This window comes from Python bivittatus, unplaced genomic scaffold, assembly GCF_059951505.1.
Source record: "Python bivittatus isolate LINGU-HERP-01145 unplaced genomic scaffold, Pbiv_v1 ctg000850_np1212, whole genome shotgun sequence".
Taxonomy (NCBI): domain Eukaryota; kingdom Metazoa; phylum Chordata; class Lepidosauria; order Squamata; family Pythonidae; genus Python; species Python bivittatus.
In genome coordinates, this window is record NW_028277112.1 from 20936148 (window position 1) to 20956352 (window position 20205).

Genomic DNA, 20205 nt, shown 5'->3' on the forward strand with positions numbered 1-20205 from the left:
TTTTAACAAAATATCACTCAGATAAAAGCAGTGGGGTTTGTACAAAGGAAATCCTTAAATATTTAGGGGAGGGATTGTCTTGTGCACAATTTGCATGAAAATAACCTATTTATATACAGGGATAAATAAATGTGTAAATATTTATGAAGCTAAGTATAGCTCCCCTCCCCCAAGCATTGCAGTTATAAATGAAAAGTAAATTCCTGATTAAATTCTCAGCCGAAAACAAGATCTGACAGTTACAAAGTTACATCTTCTTGTCCTTCTCTCCTCTTCTCTGCTTGCCCCTTTCCTTTTATGGAGAGCCAGGAATGGAAAGGTAACCATTTCTAATTGTCAGACTGAAATTTTTTGACCACTATCTGGCCTGATATGTTTTGAATCTGAAGGCAGTTGACTAATATATTCTGAACCACTTTTGAGACCTGCTACTTTCTCTCAAAGCAGCATGTAGCCTGAAAGCAATTCCGGAGTCAAATTTTGTTAAAAGTAGGCCTGTAATAAGTCTGGCAACAAGCCACCTTCCTTCAGTGCATATGAACACCTCCTGAAAATATCTAACAATCACATCTCTTTGACAAAATGCTATTGTTAGATATTTTCAGAAGGTGTTCATATGCATTAGGCTGGATTGGCAAGAACAGTTGCTACTTTCATAACAGGACACAATTCTAACACTGTAGCAAATTAATCAGTTTTTAAAAAGTCCTCTTCATAAAGATTCACTAGAGCAATGGTTCTCAAATGTTTATATCTTAAATCTCACGAATCATTCAATCAAAGAATCTGGGCTCAACATAATAAATACAACTGTTTTCTGAGAAGAACATTGATTCATTTGTAGGCATTCTGTTACTATGTACTAGTTATGGTAAAATTTAAGGACTTAACTAAACTTTCAGTGACTTACCCTGTGCCCTATCCCAACAGTAATTAGGATAACACTTGTGGAAAAACCCTTGCACAAGGATATATCCATATGCTTTCAGCAGAAACAATTCATATTTCAGATATGAGTCACCCTTGCTTTACCATTCTGGCATAAAAAAATAGTGTAAGTATATACTTACCTAGCATCCCAAAATAAAATAAAACTTTTGAATAAATGCCACTAAAGAAGAATTACTATGTTCCCAATAGCTGCTACGTAGAAGATGGAGCTGTCATTATTTCATATTGTCTTTGCTATCTAAATAACTGCAGAGGGAGCCTGGTTTGGACTAGACAATCAGCTGGAGTGGTAGCTGCATCTTATTTCAGTACTAGTGATGGAATAATGCCCTATACCTGTGGGAGCAGGCTAATGTAGGGCCTAGGACAAATTGGGTGACAGAGCTAGGAATCTAGGAGCAATGGCTACATCCTTAACAGGATTGGCCCTAGAACAGAAAGGAAAAGTTGGTGCATATAGATAACTTGTAGGCTTCAAATTCCTAGTAGGACAAGTAGCATGAAATCATACGAACTTATGCTCTCTCCATCTTCTGCACTATAGGGTGGAGAAATCAGTCATTTCCCAATTTTTTAATACTAACTCAAATTCTATATAGCTGAATGTTTATGGTTATTTTTTTCAAATGTGGACAAAAATCAAACTTGTGTAATTGAAACATTTCATAATTATCTTGAATGACAAGATGCAACAAGTGAAAGAAAGAAGGCAAAGAAAAGTTTCTGACGTTCCCTGACAGCTTCCCACAAGCAAAGTCAATGGGGAAGCTGGCAGCTCCCGTTCCCGCTCCCACTCGGCTCCCATCCCACTGTAGTGTTAACAATTCAGAAACAGTCTGTTGATGGGCTCTCATTCAACTTTTTGAAATGTGGTATGAGATAACTACAATAACAAGGTTATTCCAAGTAGAAAAGTTCATTTTGAAAAATCAGGCATTAAATTTCAGTAGAAATAAATACGTTTCCAACACAAAATGTGTGTGTGTGTTTAAAAACCTAGAAGCAAATAGTATAGCAAATGAAAAACATGTACCTAGTTGCACTGGATCTTCTAATCTAGACAGTGAATTAGGCTTTCATGTTCACTTATCCATCTCTTAGCCATTCTGTTCAGAATTTATGGTCTGGGACCCAGGATATCACAAGCATTCCACTCCCCTACCCCAAATCTAAAGAACTGTTTGAGGAGCTCCAGAACTGCTTCACAGGCTCTGATTCACTTCCCAATACCTGATTATATTATTTGACAAGTTAGTTTCTCAACCTAAAAGCTTCAGAAGCAATCTCCAGTGCAATACAGTGCAAGGGCAGTAGTTGGGGGAAAAAAGTTACTCAAGCTGAATAGGCATTGCATTCTCCCACACTGATTGCAGTCGGATTATACTGATTTTTATTGTATTTTAATTGCTGTTAAATATACTTCGTGCTATCTGGTTTCCCTCGTAACTAGAGATCTCAATTTTACTTCACATTTTAGGATTCTGGTTATTATGAAGACAATGTTAACATTAGCCATGATTGGCACTAATGTAACTGTAACACTATAGAATGTTGAAAAACATTCAAGGGATTTACAATGAGAGGAGAGGAACAAACATGTGAACTTGGGGTGTGTTCTTTTTCTCTCCCTAAGAATTTTGCCAGTTTCCTCTTCAGCTTCCATTACAAAGATTATAATTTGAAAAAAAGGATGTTTTTATATCTCAGTCCTGAGAGATGCTTGTTCCTAGCTTCTATAACATAATGCACTGATTGAACTGCATTATTTTAGTGACAAGATTTTGCAGGATGAAGCATTAATCTATTATTTTACTGAAATGGGATGGCTGTGAATATTTCTTACATTTTGGCCTGCTAGCATCTTGCTGTTTTAAACAAGCAGTATATAGCCTATTAAGAAATTAATACGAGTGACTAAGAAAACTATATCTAAACACACACACACACAAACACAGAGAGCATTACATCCTAATTCATTAAATTACGTACCTGAGTACAGTTGGTTAGTACTCAGCTCCGAAATGATTAATTAATGAAATTACTTCTTAGGCTCAGAAAGCATTCATAAAGCCCTAGGAAAAGAATTGGAATCTTAATTTTGTTTAGTATCTTATTTATGATACAGGCAAACCTAATTTTATAGCTGCTTAAGTTTTCAAATTAAAGAGTCTGCTTTTGTAAAATAAATTGTGCACTAAAAATTAATTCAAATAATCCTAGTTACTTCTGTTCCTACTTCTTCATAGGTATCTGTGTCTGTGTCTGTATGTGTGTGTAAGTGACAAACATGCATCATGATGTCACATCACAAACCCCATGAATTGGTACTAGGCATCAAATATTGAATACAAGTATGTAAGAGTGGGAATTGTATTATGACCAAGTGTGTGGAAGCTTATGCTCCTCTTATTAGATGAAAGGTAAATACAATGATGAATCATTTCTTAAATGTTTATATAAAATACATAATAAAATTAGTAACTTTGCATATTTCTGTTTCTTGAAATAAGTTGCCCTCAGATTTTATCATATCCGAGACAGCCATGTGCTTCCTAGAGGAATCAAATTATAAAAGCCAGCAGCTGTTACATGTTCCATCTGAATAAGCTGGAGATATGCCATGGCTATATGTCATAATAACCTTTATTGACTTTGGTCTTCTTTTTTTTCGGGGCAGATTTTTTTCCCTATATAGCCAAGGACATTCCCAAAAAAGATGTACATTTAATTACATTTTTTTTTTAAATGCCATTATTTCTGTGGCTTAATCCTAATTTATTTTTTTTTAAAATACACTTTAAAAAAAATGCAGTTCTCCTGTCTTTAATTCAAGTACTCTAGATACACTCTTCAGGTATACCTTATCACTCATAGCCTAGTTATAGTCAATGCAGAAGTGGGGGCTGCCCTGGCCGTGCCTTCCATCCAGTGTTGGTGGTTTTACTGGATGATTGGCAAGGAGAAATTGGATAGTGGTGTGTACTTTTTTCTCTTTGGAGCATTTACAGAGAACTTTCTGTGTTTATGTAATGGTTGAGTATGTGGTTAGGCAAGCAGTTCTTTAGTAACGAAAGGATTATACTTGGGTCATACTTTGTTTTGCTCTGTCCTTGGTAAGACACCTGGGTAGAATAAGATGATCCTTTTCATTGTCACTCCAAAAACCTTGGTAAACAAATACAGGTAGTCCTTGGGTTACATCAGCAGTTGGGACCAGAATTTCCATCACTAAGCAATACAGCTGTAAAGTGTGACGTCATGTGAACGCATTGCTTAGTGACAGCAATCCTGCAGTCCCGGTTGCCATTGTAACTCCAGGACTGTGCAGGTCGTTAAGTGGGAAGAGGTGAGAGTCCCAGGCAAGCAGGCCAGTAGGTGCTGCGGGGAGGCGGGGGTGCCACAGGCAGATGCTACGTGGGGCAAAAAAACAGTGGGAGCAGGAGCAATTTCCAACTTCCTGCCAGCTTCCCCATTGACTTTACTTGTGGGAAGCCAGCAGGGAATGTTGGAAATTGCAATTATGTGACTGCGGCTCACTGCAATGTTGTAATCGCAAGCCAGACACCAAGCACCCAAATCATGATCACATGATTGCAGGGCCGCTGCAATGGCCACAACTTTGTGGACTGGTCATAAGTCCCCCTCGTTCAGCACCTTCATAACTTTGAATGGTTGCTGAACAAGTGGTCATAACTTGAGGACTACCTGTATTCTTTAACTTGGTGGTCTCAGTTTTGGCAGAACTAAGCAAAACATTCCAAGCACAAGATGAAATAGACTTGTCCTTGGCAAACTCCAGTGAGAGGAGACCAACAAAAAGAGATGTGAGTATTGGTGGTTCAGAGCCCCAAAAAGCTAGTCAAAACTTCCCATGAGATGTTTGCTGGCTTTGAAGGGGTCCACCCACCATCATCTCTTTGGGGTTCCCTGACTGGCAGAAGATCTGTAAACTCTTCCTTCCTTCCTTCCTTCCTTCCTTCCTTCCTTCCTTCCTTCCTTCCTTCCTTCCTTCCTTCCTTCCTTCCTTCCTTCCTTCCTTCCTTCCTTCTCATTGTATTCTTCAATATTCTTTGATTGCTATCTTGAGCTATGTTATATTTTTCAGTATCTTGAATATTCTTTGACTGCTGTCTTATGTTATTATGTTATTTTCTTATACTGCCTTGGAATTAAGCCTTAAATACTGATACTCTGTGGTCATTACTTCTGAATCCAAAACAACCTGGGACCCAGCCCTGTTGGGCTGAGGACAGAGCAATACAAGTACTCCCCACACATGATCTGCTGCAGGGCTGGTGTACACTCATAGAGAAACTTAGGCTTATTGTGGCATGATGGATGGGTTTGGGACCCTGTTTAGGGCAAACATGAGATGACAATAAAGATATAGAAAACTAACTTCTAAATAATTTCTTCTAAAAGCAATTTAGAACTTTGTTTTTTGCAAGAAAGGAAGTATGATATTTTATGATTCAGAAGATTCCAAAATTTGTGGTAGTAAAATATTTAGATTGTATAATTATGATGTGGATCTTATTATGTTTAATTGAAGAATCTTTTAGTTTTAAATGTATTGAGTGTGTGAGAACTGATTCATCAGCATAAAATAATAGGCATTTTTGTTATTCTGAGGTTTAATGAATGAACTTCAGTAAAATTAGGACAAGAAACAAAATTATTGATATAAGACATTAAACAAAAGAGGGCTAAAATGCAACCCTAATTTTCCAACTGCCATAACAGAATTCTTTGATGAAATTTAATTTGCAAGGGATGTGACAGAGCATGAAATTTGCATGGAACTTTCTGATTATAATTGTTTTGTGGAAAAAGTATCATTTGATCAATTCATACAACCACTCTCTGGGTACTGTATTGAACACCACTCAACAAAAAGCACTTGTTAAGGAAACAGAATATTTTTCCATCTGTGTTAAAATAATTATTTCTAGAATAATGGCTGTTTTCTAATTTATGTCTTTTTATCTACAGTATTTTACTCTGTTTTCCTCTTTGTATGTATAGTTGAAAACAGTGTATTAGAGATTATGAAAAAATAAGCATTTTTTAAAAATAGTTATAAAAGTTTCTGGCTAATCATGTATGGAAAATTCCTTCTAACAAAGATAGTAACACTTTTTTTAAAAAATGGTTTAAAAAGCTTTGAAGGACTCTTGAAGAATTCCTGATTGTTGCATCAGTTCATGATTTTAGAATATCTAATGACTAATATTTAGATCAGGCCTGAAGAACTTGTAGAGAGGACGTGCCAGATTGATAAATTAAAAATGATTGTGGACCGCAGAGAAATAGTTGGTGCCCCAGTTAACTATTTGGTGGCTAGCGGAGTGGCAGCAGTGCTGGAGCTGCTGGCATCAGTGAGCTGTGGAGGCATTGGAGTAGCTTAGCAGCATGTCTTTTGGGATCGCAGTGGTGGATCTTTCCTGGCAGCAGCCATGTGTGGTGGGGGTGAATTTATTGAGTTTTTAAAAAATGCTGGTGGGCTGCACAAGGCTGCTTGGCAGGCTGCATGTTCTGCAGGCCTGATTTTGATCTTCCAGACTGAACTTCATTTTGCTCTGAATTACTTAAAGCCAGTAGTAATTGGTGGGCCTCTTTTTTGGGGCGGTAGGGGGTCTTCTATCATTTTGTAAAAAATAAAATTTATCCTTTACCTAAAATAAAAGGTAAATGTATTGTCTTTTTCAGCTGATATTGTGAAAGAATAATCCAGAACAAATGTTATTTACCTATTTATTCAAAAGAATAGCATTGATTTAGGAGATTTTTATTGTACAAGATTAATAAAAGGAGCTGGTGCATCTGTTTTTAAATAAGTGTGTCTGTTAAAAGTAGAAACTAAAATGCCATTAGGAATAGAAGCTAAATATATGCTCCAGTTGACATAGCATCTTAGTCCCAATGATAATGTGTCATGTCGTAATTTGTAGTTAAGTGGACTTGAAAGATAGGATCTGCATGAATTTGGCAGCAGGAGAAGTTCAGAACTATTGATCTTCTCCTCTACTGATATTCAGCTTAGCTATTCAGCTAAGCAAACCCAATAATTTATTCATTAAAAAGATAGCCCAACAATAACAAGAAAATAATTATGACCAGCAGAGATCTGGGGACTATCCAGTATGTTGCAGAGGTCTCAGTCTAGAGCAGTGGGAGTTGAAGTCCACACATCTTAAAGTTGCCAAGTTTGAAAAACACTGATCTACAGCTTTCTGGTCAGAGGTCGTGCCTATGTGGACTCTGTGATCGCAGATTCCGTAGAGCTCATTGGTTTACTGAGGAGCTGCAGAAGATGAAATGACATAAGAGACACTTAGAGTGCTTCTGACAAAAGATGAAAAGTGAGGCTGAGCAAGTGTAGGTGAGAGCCTTTATTAGGACTTACATTGTAGCAATAAGAGCAATGAGTGAGTTGGTAACCCCCCTTCTCAAGAGGCCATACTTGGAGCCAACTGTGTTAGACAATTTTGCCTGGTCTGTAATTTCCCCTTTTTAGAAAAGGTTGTTGAGCAGATGGTAGGCGCTCAGCTTCAGAAGACCCTGGACAAAGGAGATTATCTGGATCCTTTTTGGTCACAGTTCAAACTGAGTTACAGCACTGAGACAATGTTGGTTGGTCTTGCAGAGAGTCTGGGATGAAGGTGGTGCATCCATTCTGGCTGTCCTGGATCTCTCAGTGCATTCAATACCATTGACCATGATATCCTTCTGGACTGGCTCCAAGGATTGGAAGTGGGGACACTGTTTTGCAGTGGTTCTCCCTCAGTGGCATGTTCCATTCAGTGTTTGTGGGTGGGGAGAGGTTGAGCCCTAGGCCCCTACAATGTGGGGTGCCTCAGGGCTTGTGTCTTTCACCCCTCCTCTTTTACATGAGACTGCTGGAAGAGCTCATCTGACAGCACAGGATGCAGTATCAATAGTATAATGATACCCAGCTCTTTATCTCTACCCCTGGGCATCCCTCTCAGATTCAGCTGATACCCATGAAGTTTTGACTCCTGAGGACACTGTTTTTCCCAGTGGGCCTGATAATAAAATGTGACTTTTCCAACATTCAGCTCTTTGTTCTTCTGCTTTTGCAGTAGCACTGCTGCTTAGAGCTCAGAAGTTATGGATTAGTTACAGATCAGAGATTGGAACTGTGGAGTCCAAAGATGTCATAGGAACTGTTTCTGCTTTATCCTCCACTCTCTGCCTGGTCCTGGATCACAATAGGCATCTCAGGCTCTGCATTCTCATTCTCTGACATCTTCTCCTCTGAGGATGACCTCAGGTCATCCTGAGGATGAGGCATGATAAATACTAAATTGAACTGAATGGTCCTTATTGAGCCTGCATTGTATCTTATTTTGGCTACTCATCTTTCTGGTTGTTACAATTTTGAAAACATACTTTAAACAATTGGTGCATTTCCCATTTCATTTTTAAAGCTAGGAGATCTAGAGTAAAGTATGAAAGCCATAACTTTATGTTGCAAAAAGTACATTCACACACAAGTCCTGTAAGGCAGAAAAGATCAGGAGATACTTAAACTGGATATCTGCAGTCCAGATCTGCAGAATATACTTACGGAAATAGAGAAGGAATAGTCAGTATTCTCCTTTACAAGTTGGAGCAATGATTATTATAGTTGCGTGAAAAAGTATTTGCTACCTTTCAGATTTTCTCAGTTTTTGTCGCTGAATTATCTTTGCACTGAATGCTAGCAGAGGCTTATGTGATATATAAAATGATATATAAAAATCTGAGTGAACAAATAACACCCAGGTTTGGTGCCTGTTTTATTTTTTTTCATAAACGAAGTTATCTGACATATGATGTGCTGATGTGAAGAAAGAATTGGGTCAACCCCCTGATATTCAGTAATGATTACACCACCCTTAAGAACAATACTTGCAGTTGACCTGTTCCTCTAATTGGTGATCAGTCTCTCAGTTTTCTTTGTAGGAATTTTGGCCCATGCCTTCATAGCAACCAGCTTCAATTCAGTAATATTTAAGGATTTTCTAGCATGAAGTGCTGGTTCAGGTCCTCCTAAATTTTTCTGTGGGGTATGTGGAGTTGGATTTGCCCATTCCAAAATCCTGAATTTGTTCATCAATTCTTTTGTTGACTTGCTTATATAATTGGGATTATTTTCTTGCTACCTGACTCATGTGCATTTCAGCTTCAAAATTTCAGTACAAGGCAGAATTCTTGCTTTCTTCAACGAGGATAATTTGTCCAGGTCCTGAGGCAGCAAAGCATCCTCAAAACAAGCATGGCATTACCACCTTCATGCTTGACAGTTGCTATGAGGTTCTTATAGAGCAGTGTTTCTCAACCTTGCCAACTTTAAGATGAATGGACTTCAACTCCCAGAATTCCCCAGCCAGCCATCCTGGCTAGGGAATTCTGGGAGTTGGTTCTCTCATCTTAAAGTTGCTAAGGTTGAGAAACACTGTTATAGAGGAATGTAGTGTTTGGGTTTTGCCAGACATAATAATCACCCAAATATCCTGAAAATTTTCACTGGTGATTCATTTGTCCACACAATATCCCTCCAGAAATCTGGAAGGTTATCCTGCAGGGTTTTTGTTTTGTTTTGCTTTGCTTCTTAAATTTGGGATGAGCATTTAAATTCTTCATAGTGAGCAATGATTTTTGCCTTAGTTCTGTCCCATGAATCCCAGTTTTACCCAGTGCTTTCTGATAATGCGGTCATGAACACTGACTTTAGCCAAGATGAGAGAGGCCTGTAGATTTGTTGTATAGTTTTACACACAGTCATTTCCAGTTCTTGTGACAAACATTCATTCTTCACAATAGACCATATAATGCATACCACTCTTCTACAAGCATTAGCATGTCTTAAAAATAGCATGTCTTAAGAATTCTCCATCCATTTTTTTCGTATTTCTAGCATGACTTCCAGCAAGATGCATGTTCATCTACTTGTTCTGTTTTTTCACCTTTCATATGTAATTTGAAATTGTTTACTCCATTTTCTATGCCATGCTCTTGATACATTCATTTTTAGAACCATATTCTTTGTCTAACATTCACTGCAAATCATTCAGGATCTTAGCCAACAACATGGCATTGTCTGCATACAGAAATATTTGGACATCCATGACTGTAAGCAACATACTTCTAATGTCTCTACAAGTATCCTTTATACATTTATCCATAAATACTTTAAACAGTCAAGAGTCAACCTTGTCAATACTGAACCATTTGCTAAATATTTCATTTATTCCCATGCATGCTTTACTTCAATAATTTACTGCTCTTACTACATTCAGTAACCAACTTTCAACTGCATATTTATGCAAAGCATTCCATAATTCAAGTTTATTCACTTTAACATACATTTTCTCTAAATCAACCAATGAACAATACACTGTGTCACATTCATGTATTTTTCAATGACCAAAATTTTTGTCTTCACTGCCCCCCCCCCGCTTTCCACAAAGAGCTGCACTGCACTTGCCAATTTTTAGTTGCTGCCACTTTTCTCACTTTTTCAGTCTTTTCTCTTTTTGACCACATTCTTTGTAACTAACTGTTTTCTAGAACTAACATCTCTGACCTAGTGATTGTGAAAATAATCATAAGACACATATTTGAGAAGTCCATTTGAAAACATTTGCAAGAATGGGTTAAAAAAGACCTAGAAGAAAAATAATTAAATTTCCTTAGGTCAAATGGAGATGCTTTCTATGTTTCTTTCAAAGCTTTCTATGTTTCTTTCAAAGCTTTACTATGTAAACCTGTCCCCTATTTCACCCACTTATTGTACAGTTGTTGATATACTTTGCTTTTCTAATAAACTATAGCTCAAATTGGGAAAGAATGGCTACCATTTCAGGCCATATTTCAAACCATAGTTTAAGTTTCTGACTTGTTCTGAAGCTGATAGCTAAAACTTCCCTGCTTCAGATGAAAATGGAAACTATGATTATTAAGAAATGTCCTGGCTTAATTTGTTTCTTATCTCCTGTATTTTAGTTAAAAGGCTTGTAAATATAAATTATTTAATATATTTATATACTGTCATGCCATTCTTCTCCAGATGGTTACACCATCTTCTGTATAATTTAAAATACTATAAAATGTATAAAATAATAATATAGAAATGTTTTAAAATTTCTATAGAACTGTGTACAAACTTTGGAGCCAAAGGAAAAAAAGAGGATTTGCAGCATGTACTGTAGGAGCGCTTGGGTAGCAGCTTTCAGCAACTCCTTAAAGCAGCAACCTCTGTTCATGCTGTTGTGTGACTGCCCTCTGCAGTTGCAGCACAATTCCAGGAAAATAACACATTTGGGTTGTGAAATTGCTGCTCTCCCCACACCCATGTGCCCTCTGAAGCATCGTTTCCCTTCAAACCAAGAGCCCTAATATCTTAGTATAATTAGCTGGGATTTCACATCCAAATGCAGCTAACTGAATTGTGTTACCCTTATTGTGTTTTATGGAATAATATCTAATTCACATGTGGCAGAAAGTGATTAGACGCAGACTTTGTGGAGTTATTTACGTTATCATTTAGGCATAAACTAGTGTTGAAATACAAACAAGGGTTGGTAGAACCATCGAACTAGTTGCATGGCTTAATCCTACCAGCTTTATCCTATCAGCTTCCTATATGCTACAGAGGAGATAATTCTTGAACCTGCGAAGAATTATAATATCAGTTTGCTGTTTGGTGTGGCAAAAGATAGGTACAGGTATTCAAAGCAGAACAGTGAAACCTTTTACTGGACAGGGCAAGTCTGAACAGTTTGTTGGATCCTAGCCATACATTTATCTTGTTACAATGGTGAAACAGCTAGCTTAATGAACCATTTAATCTAAGAGAGAAGGAAAGATAGTATGTTTACTGCTTATATTTTCTGACATGTTTTGGAAATGGTTCTACAAAGAAGGAGAGGGAGACTCAAAATGTTTAGATATTCTGCTTCCCATGTGGATTTGTGTGTGTGTGTGTGGGGGGGGATGTTTAGTAAGTTGAGGATTTTCCCCCCTGTTGTTTATATTCTTTAGATAAAAGTTGTTTTGTTTTGTTAAGTGTGGGTTACTTGGTCATAATTTATCAAAAGTGACACATAAGTAACCTGATATTACTGGTGAGCCATCTGAGAGATGGCTGAACTAAACAGAGAGAGAGAGAGAGAGAGAGAGAGAGAGAGAGAGAGAGAGAGAGAGAGAAGAAGCAGTTGAAAGCCAAAAGTTATGCATTCAAATCTAAGAGGATTTTAATTTTCATTCTTGCCAGAATCAAAGCAGACAAAATTCTAACAGAACAATTGGGAGGGCAATTATGTTCTTTACTGTGGATTGTGCATTCTTTGTTTGTTAGATTAGATCTATATTGTTATTAGTTAGATTTGTACCTGAAAGACAGTTTTAAATTGTCAAAAATAACTTGCCAAAATAGTTAAACACTTCTTTCTCTGTCAGCATCACAGATTTTATCTGAATGAAACTCTTATTCACAGCTGGATCTCTTACATGTTTTTTTGTTTGCCCTGAGGGAGTAGAGGAAGTGAATGTAAAATAGGAACACAAAAAGATAAGTATAACCATAGGAAAGAAGTGTATTTTCCAAGCAAAAATTGCCCAGCTACTTTTTGATTGCCACTATGGCTCCCTCCAATCAAATGATATGTAGGTTATTAGTATTATGTTAAATGAATGGTAGGATAAAGTAGTTGCATGGAGAACTAATCCCTGAGACTATGCCCTTCTCTAAATATGTTCAGAAACAAGCTTTTTTGTTCTACTCTTCTATGTATATGTCTCAGCTCTTTACATTATTTACCTAATGCATATACAAATAACTTCTAAAAACTGATAAGATTTATCTGTTGATTTGTCATTGTAACCACTTAAGCCAAAGGGACCATGTTAAGTACTTCTCCCTGAATAAATCATCTCTTTTCATTGCCTTATTGAAAGAGGTGACCAACAACTCATTGAGTAAATATAATAGAAATTCAGTTTACTTTTGTTTTATAATAATTGAATGATTACTGTATAGAATTTCTGATTTTATAATCAAAGAATTTCTAGCAATTCTTTGAATGATTATAATTTTATTAGAATTCCACTACAGCTGGAGGTCTCCAAGTTGGAGAAAGTTGCAGTATAAGGTAGATCCCATCTAGAGGTGTAAAGCATACAAAAAACAACAACAAAAAACCCACTATAAAAATCTAGAAAAAAAAATAAATTACAGTAGAATTTCTAAATGCTTTTCTTTTATGCTTCTGAATATACTGCATGTAATTTGTGAGAGAATATCTGACATGCAGATAGTGATCTGGAAATTTTAACATGATAGTCATTTTCTTTTTATTGACATTGATCAAAAACAGTTCTACAAATTTAATGGCTGGCTGGCCTGTGGTGATGTTACCAAAAAAACCTCACCAGTTCCCCAAACATTGAAGCTGTTCCAAATGTAGATATTATTTAAAACTAAAAGGGCAGTTTGTAAAATAAATGTAAAGTGATACTTTAAAGAATAAAATATACTTTAAAGGATAAAAAATGCTGAAGGACCACTGTTGGAATTTTACGTATATGTATATGCACTTAGATATACATAAAGAGCCAATGATGTTTCCAGGAGGGACTGAAGAATTTTATGTTCAGTTTTTACTGGTAGAGAAGAACCCCAAGGTAATTCTCACTGTTGCAAAGTTTGCACAGCTTGTAAAACTTACATGTTGTTGATAGCAGATCAATGCAAGTATGACCATACATTTTTCACCTTGTATGCCTTATTTTGAATGTTCTGTTTTTTAGGTTGTATTCAGTGGGTTTTATGACTTGGAACAATAAAGAACCTGAATTTGTATATCTTTTCTCTCATCTAGTGGTCATCTGCATTTTTGTAGCTCCAATTGGACAGCCTTTAAAAAAAATTAAATTATATTGCTTTAATAAGACCAAAAAAGAAAGGAGGAAAGAAAGAGAAACAACATGAAAACAGGCTGTGACTAAAAATAAATGAATTGAATTTGAATTGAATTTGCTGTTTCTCTATTTCCTTGCTGCACAATCTGCTTAAAAAGAGCTAAACAGGAAAAATCTCCTTTAAAATCTCTTGAGGAAAGAATTTTATCTGTCAAAGACTGCCTTGAGTAAGGAAGGATTAAGTGTTGTAGATGGAAATGGAGGAAAGAATAGCCATTATTATAGGATAATTCTCAATAGACATGTCTGACAATTTGTTGAATGGCCTGAGTGTTATTGACTCCATCACCTTTACTATGAATTCTTACTGATCATTAATGTATGTCATAACTTCTTTTAAAATATTAAATATTTTAATATTAAAATATTTGTTGCATTAAATATGCTTTAATAATAATTGGATAGGCAAATCCCCATTTTCCTGTAGTTCTTGAAAATATGTAAATTTGTGAATAAGGAAAATGTTACATTCACAAATGGCAACTACAAGACTTTAACAAATACAGTATTTAACAAAGCCACAGTTCCTGTACTTTTTGAATCAAAGCTGAAAATATGAGCAGCACAGTGAAAAATTAGAGAAGTTTTTTTTTCCCCCAGTTCAAGATGGCAAATGTCAGATTTTGAAGTAAGCATTGTTTTGCGGGAAATCTGTGTTTTATCTGACAAATATTATTACCAGCCAAATGATATAAATTTCTTTCTTTTTTCATTCAGGGGTGCTACATCTATTGTCTACCGGTGTAGGCAGAAAGGAACTCAAAAGCCATTTGCTGTCAAAATCTTGAAGAAAACTGTAAGTTCCTATTCATGAGTTTTTTGTCGCTGAATTTTGCTTCAGAGCAGAGCTGCAACAGAATACAGATGCATTAATTTCTCACAGGCTCACCAATGTAGACCCTCACGCTTCTTTTAATCCAGATTAATAAAGCATATGGGATATTTTATGTTGAATTCAAAGCAAACTATTACTTAATAGGACATCTCCTGAACCATCTGAGATCTGCTATAGTTCAGCAGAACCAAGCTCAGAATGCTTTGGTTGTTCTGCATTTTGAACAATACAAAATCCTGATGGAGCAAGTAAGACAAGGCTGGGGCATGTTACCCTCTGTCTCTCCTCTTCTTCCCAGTAACTCCCAGTACAACATATCTCATTGCACCCCTAATCTTTCTGGCAACTTTCCTGTCTCCCTTCATCTGCCACTGCTGATGACCTTTGCGCTCTCCCCCAAACATCTGCCTGGAACAACTGTATTTTGGTCTATGTATGAAACAAACATCTTTGTCCTAAAGTATGGATCTTACTGTTATGTAGGAATTGTATAAATGTAGATCTATTCTGAAAAACTATAATGTCTATAGAAGCCTTCCTTAAACTGGCCTTCTCCTGATGTCTTAGATTCCATCTCCAGGAGTCCCAGCCAGCATAGCTGAACCTGTGCTAACTAGGTTTCTTGGAATTGCGGATAGGATTCTGTTGTAACAGCATTTAATTATAACTATACAGCACTTATTAAATGCTTATTAAATTTAAGATTCCAATATATAATATTTGTTATCTATGGGACCTAATTTCCCATTAAGTAGAAGGTATGTCTCACTCCTCACTATGATTAAAATCCACATCTACATGGCTTATAGAAATTTATGATAGCATTTTTCATTGGGGAAATTCAATTTTAGAATGAGAATCAAAATGGAATAAAACAGATCTAATTCAAAAATGCCAAAGACATTGGTTACAAAGATGGGCATGCAGTATCTTGCAATGAATACCATTTATGTTACCAGAAATCATGTGGTATAACATTAAAATTAGAGTTTATAAAGATTGCAAATTTTATCTGTTATTGTAGCATGGTATCTCTGAAAAGTGAGGAAGACGTGGTAAGTGACTTAATATGTGAAAACCAAATTAAACAGGGCTAACTTCTCCTATATTGAATAGTGCTATATACCTTGTCATATACTGTCTCTTACTCTCCCTCTTTTATTTGGAATTCCTCATAGAAGAAAAGATGATGGAGCTTTGACTATCACAGATTGTGAAGATCGGGGTATAAATGTTTTCCTCTCAATCTTGTGTTATTGTGAGATGAAAACAATTCTTGATGATTGATTATTGATACCTCTGCCATGTATAAATTAAATCGGATCCTGTGATTGCCATGAGCATGTACAAATCAAGACACTCATCTCCATCTTTCCTGTCATTCAGAATCTACAGAACAGATTCTAAATTGGTATCTGATTTCGGTAATCAATTGGATAAGGAAAAGAGAGTTGAAAATTAATCCAGACAAGACAGGTGCTGCTGGTATGCTGAAAGGCAAATCTAGGAATAAGGATCCAACCTGCACTAAATAGGGTTATAATCATAGTTTGTGTTTACTCCTAGATTCAGCCAGGATTTAATATGTCCAGACTTTGACAGCACCCAAGAGTGTATTTGCACATCTCAGACTCTGCAGAATTGTAACCAATTCTAGAAATTGATGATGCATGCCTTAGTTGTATCTCCTTTGGAATATGACAGTTACATTATTTGACAGCTTTTGAGAGGCATTGAGCAATTTCAATTAGACCAATGCTGTTACTAAAATGTTTGCCTCAGGCCAGCTATAGTGAGATGTAATTCCTTCATTATAATATAATCACTGGCTGGAGGACTTTTTCCCAGCACAGTGGCCTATATCCTACACCAGTGTTTCTAAGCCTTGGCCACTTGAAAATGTATGGACTTCAACTCCCAGAATTCCCCAGCCAGCCAGCTGGGGAACAGGTTGAGAAACACTGTCCTACACAATTAAGGATCCGGCTTTTGAAATAATGTATTTATCTTTACAAGCTTGCCCACACTTAATGTCATTCAGAAGATTCCTTCCTTCCTTCCTTCCTTCCTTCCTTCCTTCCTTCCTTCCTTCCTTCCTTCCTTCCTTCCTTCCTTCCTTCCTTCCTTCCTTCCTTCCTTCCTTATTGTAGACTTTTTTGATGGAAGAGATCTTCTTAGAGGCTGAACCAGGCTTCAGAATTTCTTGATAAAAATAGCTAGGCTAATTCTTGTTTTCTGTGTTCTGGCAGGCAGTCTCCTTCTGGCATGTAATTTGATTGGGCTGCTGAGTGCATTTTAACTGTGTGTGTGTTCTATTTATTGATATGCTTTTAATGGTGTTTTAACTGTGTTTTAATTGTCTATTAATTATTTTATTTTTCTTACTATTAGCACCTTATGTGTCATTTATGGTGAAAAGTAGATAATAATTTCAGTAAATAATATATTTCATAAAAGTAAATTGCAAAAGGGGGACGCGGTGGCACAGCGGCTTAATGACGCTGAAAGTTGCCGGCCAGAAATGGTCGACGCTTCAGCGGTTCGAGTCCAGCCTTCGCGTTAAACAGGGTGAGCTCCTGTTTCCTCCCCAGTTCCTGTCAACCCAACAGGTCGAAAACTCACGTGAGTAGATAAATGGGTACTCTCACTCTGGTGGGAGGAAAAATGCTGGCGGCGCCTTGCAAAAAGGGAGCAGTTGCCGGTAAGCGCGAAAAACCACGCGCACCCGAAAAGGGCGCGAAGCAACGGAAACCCCGCCTCCTGCGCTTGCCAGCTGGGCTCTGCTCTAGGAAGGAGGCTCTGGCAAACCACTTCCGAAAAACAATTGCCTTGAAAACTGCAAGGACTCGTCCAAGCAGTCACTGCAGGGTCAGCAATGACTGAGCGCAGACAAAAAAAAAAAAAATTGCAAATATTGCTCTATAAGAAAATTACTGCATTAGTTTAAAGCCCATTAGTTTAAAGCCCATAGGCTTTAAAGAAGAAGAGATACATGTAAATAATAGATGTTTTATCCCAAATCTTATATTAACACTTTACAGCAATCTTTATTATGAAATTTAGGAAGCAATTTTATGTTGTATCCAAAGATCAGCTAAATTCTGCAGTGATGGCACCCAGTCTGCTTGTTAATTAAACAAAAACAAAAAACAAAACTCTGTATCTAAATGAGTTGAAAAACTGTGTCCAGACACAGAAATCACATTCTTGCCTCCTCAAATCAGATCTTAAGTCTGTTTCTCCTGCTCGGTTCCTTATGTGTGCATATAAGAAACTGAAAAATGGTTCAGGTATCCATCTTTCTCTGCTATTTATCTTTTATTGTTTTTAAAAACATAACTTGAAACTTCATACATCTGTTCATTCATCACTGTATATGTGAAATAAGCAACTTTTTAAAAGTACAAAAATGTTTCAAGGATTCTTTGACAGTTTTTGTAATAAAATATTTTAGTAACGCTGAGCAGATTCTTGCACAGTTATCTATAAACAGGTTTAAAGTGGTAAATCCACATCAAACATAAGTTTACACTATACAGCATAACAATGCCTTTCATTCTAAATAAGAACCCATATTTACTTAGATCTGCATTCCAGCTGATTCGGTGGGATTTACATTGGGAAAGTGGGGTGAATAATGCTACCTTCATTTGCAAGGGGAAGAAGAAAAAAAGGGGAAATTGGAGTGACATCTTGTTTCATACAGCAGGAGGGCTGAATAATATGATGAGAAAATGATGGTTTATACCCTTTCAGGCAGTGTATTTTATTGATTCACTTCGGTATACTGTATTTACTTTGGATCAGGTCCATTAAACTCAGTGGCACTTCCTTATTTATGTGTTTGTTGCTTTTATATACCAATTTTTCTCTAAGAAATTAGGGTTGCCTTCTCTAATTTTAACCCGCAACAGATGTATACAGAAAGTTAATTGAGAGTCGCAGTGAAAGACACTCAGTGAGTTCTGTGGTTGCGTGGAAACTTGGAGCTGGGTTTTCCCAGTGCAAGTCTAACATAGTCTATGACTGGATATGCATAAAATTATTTTAACCTGTACTTCCCACTTCCTTTCCTCCCCCTGCAAATATATCCTGATGCACCTTTTAAACCAGTATTTCTCAAACTTGGCAACTTTAAGATGCGTGGACTTCAACTCCCAGAATTCTCCACCCATGGCTGGCTGGGGAATTCTGGGAGCTGAAGTCCATACACCTTAAAGTTGCCAAGTTTGAGATACAGTGATTTAAACCTTGTTATTACAGTATACCAAAGTACAACTTTTTGTAAGGGGTAGCAAGGTTTTCTTACTGGTTTTGCATCTTCCCTCAGAAATTGTGAAAATAATTTCTTTGAAAATTAAACAGTTTCAAAATCATCATCATTATTTTTGAACAGATGTAGCATTGTCCTTCCCTTTCTTTTAAGTGCAGAGTCTTATTTATTTATTTATTTTACAGTGCTTATAACCACCCCAATTCCAAAGGATGTGGGCAGTGTGTACCACAGCAAACAAAAAGAAAACAAAAAAGTAATAATAATTAGCCAAATTAGAACCATATCCAAAACAAAAGTAGCCACTGAAAGCAAAGATAAGAGAGATGCCCATGGTCAGTTAGCTGGGACTGAAGGCACATTGAAATAAAACAATTAGAAGCTGTTTATGGCACTGCAGAAAGGTGGGGGCTGAGTGTACTTCAGAGTATTCCATAAAGGAAAGGCTATTACAGAGAAAGTCTGCAGACCTCAGGAGGAGATTAAACTTTCAGCAGGGCCTTCTCCATGATGGGATGTGCAGATTCAATGGCAAGGTTGCTTGATATATCCTGGTGCTGTGCTGTTTAGGGCTGTAAAGGTAATGACCAACATTTTGAACTGTGCCTACTGGCAACATACACTGAGTTTAATACGGGTGAAATTCTGAATTGGAAGGATATCCAGTTAATAATCTTTACACTACGTTTTCTACCAGCTGCAGCTTCTGGTTTGTCTCTAAAGGCAGCCCCACATAGAGTGCATTGCAGCAATCCACTCAAGGGACATTCAAGACATGAGTTACTAATAATACATTTATATAGTGATATATGTCACTTCCTGTACAACTGCAATCTTTTCAGGCTTGAACAAGCATAATATTACTGCATATTGATCTGGAGCTGTGGCTGATAAAGCAGCTGATTACCTATATGGTTCAGCACCATTCACTGTCCACTTTTTCTGATTTGAAAGCCTGCTGGGGATTCTGTACGAGCAAACTCATATACATTGGACTTTGAATGAATGTGACTTAAAATAAGAATATCAAATGTAGCCTGTTTTAAGTATGAGAACTGAAAAAGTATATTTTGTTTAGCAAAAGAAACACTATATCTTTGAATTTTTGCCTGCCAAAATGACAGCATCTTGCAAACCTTACCTGATTCTGAAAATCAGG

The 20205-nt window shown here is 36.8% G+C and overlaps 1 protein-coding gene across 1 annotated transcript in view; it reads left to right on the forward strand.

Moving 5' to 3' along the window:
* The first annotated feature begins 6239 nt into the window (after nucleotides 1-6239).
* Nucleotides 6240-20205, forward strand: part of CAMK4 (calcium/calmodulin dependent protein kinase IV) — a 53097-nt gene continuing 39131 nt past the window's right edge. Inside the window, exons 1-3 of the mRNA XM_088130191.1 lie at nucleotides 6240-6342; nucleotides 7469-7580; nucleotides 14656-14734. Of these exons, the coding sequence (XP_087986317.1) occupies nucleotides 6240-6342; nucleotides 7469-7580; nucleotides 14656-14734 (294 nt within the window). The remainder of the gene's footprint in view (nucleotides 6343-7468; nucleotides 7581-14655; nucleotides 14735-20205) is intronic.